The sequence below is a fragment of the Carassius carassius genome, chromosome 5 (assembly GCF_963082965.1).
Source record: "Carassius carassius chromosome 5, fCarCar2.1, whole genome shotgun sequence".
NCBI lineage: Eukaryota > Metazoa > Chordata > Actinopteri > Cypriniformes > Cyprinidae > Carassius > Carassius carassius.
The window spans coordinates 29,012,475-29,021,764 of record NC_081759.1 but is presented as its reverse complement, the minus strand read 5'-3'; the positions used below and the strand labels follow the sequence as shown (position 1 = coordinate 29,021,764).

General features: G+C 38.6%; 1 protein-coding gene across 1 annotated transcript; it reads right to left on the bottom strand.

Annotated features, from left to right (window-relative positions):
• Window positions 1–3,227: 3,227 nt before the first annotated feature.
• On the bottom strand, window positions 3,228–7,154 carry LOC132141187 (creatine kinase M-type). Its single transcript, XM_059550497.1, has 8 exons — window positions 6,997–7,154; window positions 5,511–5,719; window positions 5,242–5,396; window positions 4,874–5,006; window positions 4,447–4,618; window positions 4,126–4,249; window positions 3,847–4,036; window positions 3,228–3,742 (listed from the first exon to the last, which is right to left on the bottom strand). Exons 2-8 carry the CDS (start codon window positions 5,701–5,703, stop codon window positions 3,564–3,566), a joined length of 1,146 nt encoding a protein of 381 aa, XP_059406480.1. The 5' UTR covers window positions 5,704–5,719; window positions 6,997–7,154; the 3' UTR covers window positions 3,228–3,563.
• Between the last annotated feature and the right edge of the window lie 2,136 nt (window positions 7,155–9,290).

The window sequence follows — 9,290 nt, the reverse complement described above, 5'->3', positions numbered from 1 at the left end:
TTGGTTGGTTCTAGATATGAATCCTTTTTTTCAACTCCTATTCAGTGATCCTTTGCAAATAGAGTCACCTCTCCCTTTACCTGGTCAGAGTGGAGTTGAGGTTACCACAAAAGTGATTTTACAAAGAGAGATTGTTTTAGTGTTCAGTGTTATTGAAGACACGTTTCATGCATTGTAGATATCTGAATAATTTGGAAAAAATACCTATAGCATATTGGATCATATCGGATATTATTTAATTGTCAAACTAAAACTTTTATGTATTTAGAATTTATTCTATCCACGTCCAGTAATAAACACGAGCAGATCGATATCAATAAATAACAAATATATAAATGGTGTTGGCATTGCAAATTATGTTGTGGCTTAGTAATTGCCAACATTATGCCATAGAGTCACATTCAATAGCACATGTATGTTATTGTATGTTTACTTAAAAATCACCAGATATCTAAAATGCAGGATGTTATCATGCAGGAGTGCAGGAAGAAGTTCAGTGCTCTTACTGCTAGAATATATTTTAGGGGCAAATGCACCAACAGGGTTTTGATTCAAAGTCATTTGCACTTGCAGTTTTATGATAAAATAACATTATGTACGACTGTTTCCATTGCAAAGTCTTAACAATGCTGTGTAACATAAATAGAGTTGCAGTTTAAGATTGGACCATAGACATAGTGCCATGGACAGGCCATGTTTCTGCTGTAGCTCATGTTGGTTTTTAGCCATATGCGAGTTTGTATCTTTAACAGATGGGGAAGCATGTAATCATTGACTTAACAGGGATTTCATATGCAGGTTTGACACCTGAATAAAAGAAATACGCTGCTGAAGATTATTTTTCATGAGTAGAAATAGGTTTGTTTGGAGCTTTTCTGTTCTTTATTGAAATAATACTCTTGGCTTGCTTTTTGACCAAACCAGTTCTGGTCATTTGTTGTATAATAAATCCTAACTTTGCAATAGTTGTCAATTTGGCAAGCATAAAATAAACAGCAATTCACAGGCGAGTGGATCAAAATGTAACTGTGAGTGGTGATAATTGTGCAATAGCAATAGATGTTACTGTCAGGTTTAGAAGTTGTTTCTATCTTAATGTAAAGCCATGCTTTGGCCCTGTTGGTGCTGCCAGCTTGTAGACAGTGAGATACTGAGCAGATACATGGGTTTGAGTAATGAGGTTTTTTTTTTGATCTTTTGTTTTTTTCAGTCATAAAGGTGGATAGGACACAGCTTGCTGTTTCAGTTTGAATAAACAGGTTGGTTTAATTGGGTTGGTCTGTTAAGTTTTGAATGGGGAATCATTGTGCTATCATGTGTGAAATATATAGTAGTTACTAAAGGATTATATTCCACTTTCTCCATGTTTGTTATGGCATCTCCCTCCGTTCATGAGAGGGTGTCAGATTAGCATACAGAAAATAAGCTTTGTTCTTGATTTTGATTGTCTGCGTCAAGTAGGTCACATACTTCAAGATGCTTGAAAGTTTACTTGTGATGACTGACTCCACAGGAATCACTGTGGCCTGTCACCTTTGACCTTTAGCCACACAGTGAGCCCCCAGACCACAAGTCTGCCATCTCTTTATCCATCCACTTTTTTGTTGTCTCGTTCACTTTATTCTCTGCCTTTGTGCCACACATTCGCAGACACACCCAGTTTCTCCTCATCCGATTGCCGAATCCCTGGAAATCCTTGTGTCATTGTTCTGTCTGCTCTGTGACTGGACTCCTCTTGTGGAGACACTTCCTGTTTCAAACTGAACAGGGTAAGGACTGGACGTCCTGGACCAGTCTGAACCAGTCTCCACATCAGACTGGCTCTATCTGGTTTGGACTGCTGAGATCTGTATCTGTTTGATGTCCATTAAGACCTTTGTGCACTCATGTTGACTTGAATCAGCTGCATCCTATGGCTCTGTGGGTTTGTACCCATGTTTGGCCACCGGAAGGCGCCAATGTCTTAAATGTGAACACGTCAATTTGTGTATATTTGCACAGGTACTTAATTTATTTTCTAGAATAATAATCTTGGGAGGAAAAAAAATCATGGTTTATATCAGTCAGACTCTGGCTGTATATAAAGATTATGATACTGTTGATAATATTGTGAGTATAGTATATACAGTATCTTAGAACTCCAGGTTAAATCATAGCTAGAGCAGAGACTCTCTGCTAGCTCTCCAAACGTTTCTATGTGTGCTGAAGTGAAACACTAACCTGCAATCCTGCATGATTCAGAGCAAAGATGGAGAAAGAGAGGACAAATGTGAAATAACAGGATGGGCAAAAGCAAAAGAATTCGAGGGAGAGAGAGTGTGTATGCGTGTGCATGTATGTGTGAATGTGAGCGTCTGTGTACTGCGCTACTCTGTTGCTCTGCCTCCCTCTCTCTGCTGGTAGGAAATGTTTGTTTGTGTGAGAGGATTAGGGCAGACTTTTGCTCTGGCAGCCATACTTGACCTGGAGTGAAAGTGTGTCAGTATGAATGAGCTTTTTTAATGTCCAAGGCATTAAAGAAAACTGAGTATTATAGAGAATCGCAAGTCAGGCGCGTCACATCTGAGTGGTAAATTCCTCCAGTTCAGTGTTGTGCTGTCTGTGATGTAAACTATCTGCTATGACATTGGGTTTTCATGATGCATTTAGCTAATATGCAACATGAAAAGAGAGAACTCAGGCTGACAAACTATATATATCTATATCTATATCTATCTATCTATATATATATATATATATATATATATATATATATATCTATCTATATATATATATATATATATATATATATATATATGAGAGTGAGCAAGAGAGAGACAGAGAGAAACTTTGCAGAAAGTCATTTTCCCCCAGAGGTGTTTGCACCTCTGGCCAAATATTAAAAATGGAAACAAAAGATCTTGAGTGAAATAAACTTCACTGATGTTGGCATTTTTGCTTGTGTTTGATTATTGTGTCATTTCTATCCAGATGTACGGTAATGTCATGGTGTGCAAAATTCCATCCCTCTTTTTTTTATGGGTACTTTATTTGTTGCCTGATTGGAAAAGATAACATAATTTATGTTTTTTTTTTTTTACATAATATATGTAAAATTATTCATTAACTGTTTCATCTAAACTTTAAACAAGCGAACTCATTACAAAATGAATAGTTTATACAAATATGTATACACACACATTTATAAATGTATATAATTATATAATTTAAAAAAAATTTAAGACATGTTTATGTTTTATGGGGTATTTTTATTTGAATACAACTTGATTGATTCACTTTTTACAACCAAGACTGAAATGAAGGTGAAGCCTCGACGACAGGCGCTCACACCTGCGCCGGGAATCTGATCCCAAGATGTTACCAATTGAACAGAAAAGTGGAAAAAAGTGATGGCGAAATGACATGGAGAATAAAGAAGAAGGGGAAAAAAGGAAAGCAAGACAGATGCAAAGGCGAGACTGTCTTTTTGAGCAGCAGTTTCCTCTGCATTGATGTCAGATTGCATGATGGACTGTAAAAAAAAAGAGACAAAGACGAGGGGAAAAAAGGGAAGGGCTCCCACTTTACTTTTGGGCAGGGATCATGCTGTCGATGGACTCGCCCTTCTCCAGCTTCTTCTCCATCTCAACCATAAGCTTGACGCCATCAACCACACACTGCACTTGCTCAACCTCTGAAGAGCCAATACGGTCAGCATTGGAAATGTCAAACACTCCACCAACCGAAGCGGTGTCCACACCACCTGAGAAAATAAATGAGGATGTAGGTCAACAAATGGAGCAGATCTTCATGATGTTCATATCATCAATCAACATTTGTACAGTGTGTTCAGGCGGCTTTATATACCTGTGCCACGCTTCTGCAGGCGCAGTCTGGTCAGGATCTCCTCAAACTTGGCATGTGTGCTCAGCTTGGGCAGCTTGACGTGGACACCACCACGCAGGCCTGTGCCCAAGTTGGAGGGGCAGGTCAGAATGAAACCAAGATGCTCGTTCCACATGAATCCATGGTTGTGCTTCTTGAAAATCTCCTCAATCTGTTGAAGCAGAACATATACATGCTTACACACTGCGGGCAAAATCAGAGGACTATGTATGTGCATTTATGTGTACAGGTTCTCCATACCCTCTGAAGACCAACGCAGAAGCGCCTGAACACTTCCTTCATGTTGCCTCCCGGCTGCATGGAAATGACACGCAGGTGATCCTCCTCGTTCACCCAGACCAGGAAGGTCTTGTTCTCATTGTGCCTGTATTTAAAGCATAGCCCTCACTTAAAACTGAATTCTACAGCAGTTTACTCTTCTAAAAGCATAACAGTCAATTTTATAATGTTTACTTTCCTGAAATGAGACAACCTTGATTATGTATGTGACTGACAAATGTGACCCATGAAGGGTGCAGCTTTTAAAATGAGACGACAATTGATGATTATGAATTGACTCACCAAATGCCTCTGGCATCGGGCCAGTCGCGGGCCATACCAGCAGCCAACAGCAGGGGGGAGACAGGTTTGTCAAAGAGGAAGTGGTCAGTGATCAGCTGCTCCTGCTCAGCATCGGTCATGGATTTCAGGGGGTAGTACTTGCCCTTGAATTCTCCGTCCAAGCTGTTCAGGGCTAGAGAACAAAGTAGTGCTTAAACTTATACTGATTCTAATGCATACTCTCGTTCTACAGATAACATTGTTTTCATAGAATTATTGTGCTCTACACCCTTGATAATACAAATCTAAACTAGTAAAAATGACAAAAGCACAAAAAATTACTTAAACTTTAAAATGAAAACTGTAAATATAAAAATAGAAGTGTATTCAAAATATCAACACTTAATTCCATTGATTTGTGCACACATGTACTGTAATGACAGTATACCTTCAATGGACAGCTTCTCCACAGCTCTGCGCTCTCCGCGGCTGTTGTGGGGGGGCAGGGCATATCCCTTAATGCTGCGGCCAGTACGCACGCGGCTACTGAGCACATAGTTGGGGTCCAGATCATCTCCACCCTACAAGTAGAGATTTAATTCATTTCATAACATTCCCAAGTATTGTTAAACAGTAGATTCTGGATATAAAGTATACCAATATGGATTGTTTTTCATATTTATTTACTAACTCACATTTCACATTATTCAAGTAAATAAATAATTGAAATCAAGGACACAGGTTATTGTTCCATATATTGCCTATGTCCAAAGATTTCTAACATTTCATAAACTATTTGTTATTTCTGTTTTGTACCTTCAGGTTCTCAAAGTTGAGGTCAGTCTTGTGCTTGTCAGTTGCCTTGTATCCATTGTGGCGGTCAGAAATTACAGGGTCAAGGAGATCCTTGAACACTTCATAGGACTCCTCATCACCAGCAACACAGCCGACGGTCATGATGAAGGGGTGACCTGGAGAAAAATGTTGTCTCGTCAGTATATGAAGGAAGGAAACATGTTGTTCTCTCTAAAGTGATCCAGGTTTGAAATATGTGGTAAGGATGTGACACTGATGTCTTTACTTGCCTGGGTTGTCAACTCCGGTCTGGATGACATCGTCCAGGGTGTATCCAGTGGGTGTCTGCTTGTCCCTAAGCTTGGCATACATTTCCTTAGTCAGCACCTTGGCCATGTGGTTGTTGTGCTTGGTAAGGTCTGGATACTCCTCTTCAGCTTTGTAGTTCAGCTTGAAGTTGTTGTGGGTGTTTCCGAAAGGCATGGTTGCGTTTCTAACACTGAAGATTGGACAAGTGAGAAAGAATATTTTCAATTTGATACTTTGAATAATCATATATTACTTCTACATACACATTTTGTAACTGTCTAACTATTGGACCATAAGTTTTACTAATTCTGTTAAATCAGTTAGGATTGAGTTCTCTAAACCAAGTATATAAAATCTGGCAGCATGATTGTGTCAACAACAGTTGCAAAGTAGACTGACTATAGCATTATGTTATGTTGAAAATTTGTAATAAAAAAATGACCATTTTAGTATATCCAGATGGACGCTGACTGAGATCAATGTGCAGAAACATAACTGCTAAAACTTCAGCTTCCACTGGATTGTGATAAATGATAACCTGTGAAACACAGCTGCACACATGAAAACATTCTGTCTGGTCTCCTAGCAAACTGCACTTGAGATCCTCATTTGTTATATGATATTTGTAATTGGTCCAGGAATGGGAGAGATGCTCTCAGGTCTAAATGTAGACTGGACTATTTTTAATAAGGTCTCCACTCCTTCCCATTTACTTCCACATAATCTCAAATTTTCCCAAAATGTTATGAACATATTGCAGTGTGTTCTGTCTATATCGTCACTTAATGTTTTATACATTATTAAAGTGTTCCTTCACAGACTGACCTTTGAGAGTGTTACATCTTTGTTGTGTTATTTTATAATTTACCACATACAAATCCTAACTCTGCTTTTAACTTGTGGTGTTCTGAACTGTCAGTCGATAGAATTCATTTCTCTGAAAAACAGCTATCAGAAGTTTCTCAATTGTTTACAACGGGATCTTATTTTTTAAAAAGCTAGCAGAGGGAACCTGTCCCATACGCATCAGTAGGAGAAACAGAAGCATGTCCCAGGTTTTTTTTTATATAAATAGCTGTATCTGATTATGCTCTCGGAGCAGCTGCATATCACACATTTGACATATGCTCCCACATTTCATAGCAAAGGTCAATCAAACTAGTTTCTCACCCAAATTATTTGAACATGCACAAAATGTAAAATATATCAACAGATGCCTTTCACGCTTTTTCACTCCAGTACTTCTGCAATAAAATTTATGCAGCCCCACAAACCACTTCCATTTTACTTTAGACGTTTTTGTTTTTCTTCTTTTTCGGGGAGAATTCTGCTAGCTTGCATTTTTTTCTAAATTATTTGATCTCATGTAATTTTTAGTATTATTTATTTTTCATTTTTAACATATTTTTTCTTAAGCTTTCTCACTCCTCTCACTGAAAAACGGTTATTCAAGAATATTCTCTTTACCTGTACACAAGACAATAAAAGTGGTAACAGTCCTTGGGATCAGATCCTGTTCACCAAAGCCGAAATAGGGGTCACCCAAGTAAGAAGAGACTGATTTGGATTTATATACCTCCAACCCCTGCAGTCATTGGCTAGCCCATTTTAGAGGCCACTGAATTCTGATTGGCTGGCCCCAGTCTCTTATGCCCTCTTTAGTGTAGGAAAGGCTTCAATTTAGATCCCAGGCATCTTAGATAAGGTGGCAGCTGTGGGTCGTGCCCCCCTCCCCTCCCATATCCCTTTACACTTCCCGTCCCATACATAGCTTTCAAGAAGGGTCTAGGTTGGAGGAGGGGTGATGGGGCATGGAGGGTCTACCATGCTAAAAAGGCTGAGCAACACTTTTGCCAAACATACCACAGATATTAGAAGTGCTCACGTCAGGCCAATGGCTTTGGAAAAAATCAGCTGGTAGGCTCTGTCCATCACATCATTCTCAGTGCAAATTCACTTAGCGGTTTTGCAGGTGAAGTCTGCTGCAGTGTCATATTTACTTCATTTATTTGTTCATGTTAGATGGCATATTTATGCAATAGGGTAAGGATCATAAGTTGCCACTTTAGTATGAACTGAACGTGAATTAAGGAAGATAGTTGATGTGAAAGTCAATTTGATAGATTTCAATTGTGCATCAACAGTTCCATCTCATGAAAAGTCGGAATAATTTGAAAAATGTTAAACTCAGATCTAATCTTAACCATAAAGCCCAAACCCCATTAAAACTTTAGTATGATCCAAGTCACATGATTTTGCCAGAATTATTACATCTCTAATTACGTTGCCATGAGCGTATGTTTACTGTTGTGTCATCTTTTTCCTATTTATGCAATTCAAAATGAGGTATTTCCATCTCCAGTTTCGGTCACGCGTACACATACATGTTCTCACTCAGGGAGGCCCCGTGAGTGTCTGTCTGTCTGTGGATATTATGGGTAACCACCTCCCCCAATGTATCTGTCTAGCAATCCATTCAGCTGCAACTTGTATAACACATTGATACATTTTGTTATGTAATGCATTAAGAATTAAAAAAACTTCATGCTTATCAGCAGCTGTCATGTATGCACACACATGTCAGAACAGCTTATCATACAGAGATAAACTCTCAATTATGCTCAATTCGTTACTCTGACTTGAAGATTTAGTGTGGCTCCAGGCATGTGTTTCAAACACAGATTTAAGATATAATAATATTTGAGAACTGGTTGGTTGGGGAGGGTGTAGTATCTATGTCCAGTACTGGATATATAAGTGGGAGGGGTTGTGCCCTGAGGAGTCACCTCATGTGCCCTTACTCACACAGCTGTCTTCTGTTTGTCCCTGTACAAACAGTAAGCTTGCCGCTAGATCGATCTATCTAGAAGTAGATTTTAAAAAATACAGAGCAGTATTTTTTAGAAGTAGTACACTAATATTGTTGAGCAAACCATGACACATTTTTTTCAGGATTCTTTGATGAATGGAACGTTTAAAAAAAAAGCATTTATTTTAAAATAGAACGGCAGTGAATGCGATAAATGCCTTCCAATCTTTGACATTTTTTTCTTTCAGTTGGGTGTGTATAATCGTGTCTTATCTTTCAAGGTCTGTAAGGTGGTGTCAGAATGGTGTGCAAGTAGAAGAGGAGGAAGGTTGTGTAACATAAGTGTGTTTGCGTATGCATTGAAACAACAGACACTCAACTCCAGCTACTACAGTACAGTTGCACAACACAAAGAGAAGAGGGTGTGATAGTTTTAAAAAGTCTTCTTACTCATTAGCATTTCTGGTGTACTAGGTACAATTAGTGTGCAATAAATCTGATTAAAAATTTATTTTAAAGTAAACAGAGAAAAAGGGAACCATACTAATGCCTCAAATCATCTGTTAAACAATGTCCTGTTAAGAAATACAGTCAGGGAGTGGTGTAAGATGCATGGTTAGTTAACTACTAACGAACTGGAATGAAAACTACCAAGTCTCATTTAAAACACACACATATTACACAAAGAGAATGTGGAAGTGGAAGTGAGACTTGGAATTCGAAATGTCTTGCACGGGATCTCCATGGAGAAGTATATGTTGTCTGCATGACTCTGTGGGTCTGCCATGTCATGATCATGTTCAGAAGTCTTGGTAAGCATTGCAAGTTAACAAGCAGCAGTGGCTAATAATATACTTGGCAGGGTAGAAGGTAACATGAGTCTAAACACTCCATATGACCTTCAGCCAAAACTGGTTTTTAAGGTACAGTGTGTGCACGTCTGTTACAGCTC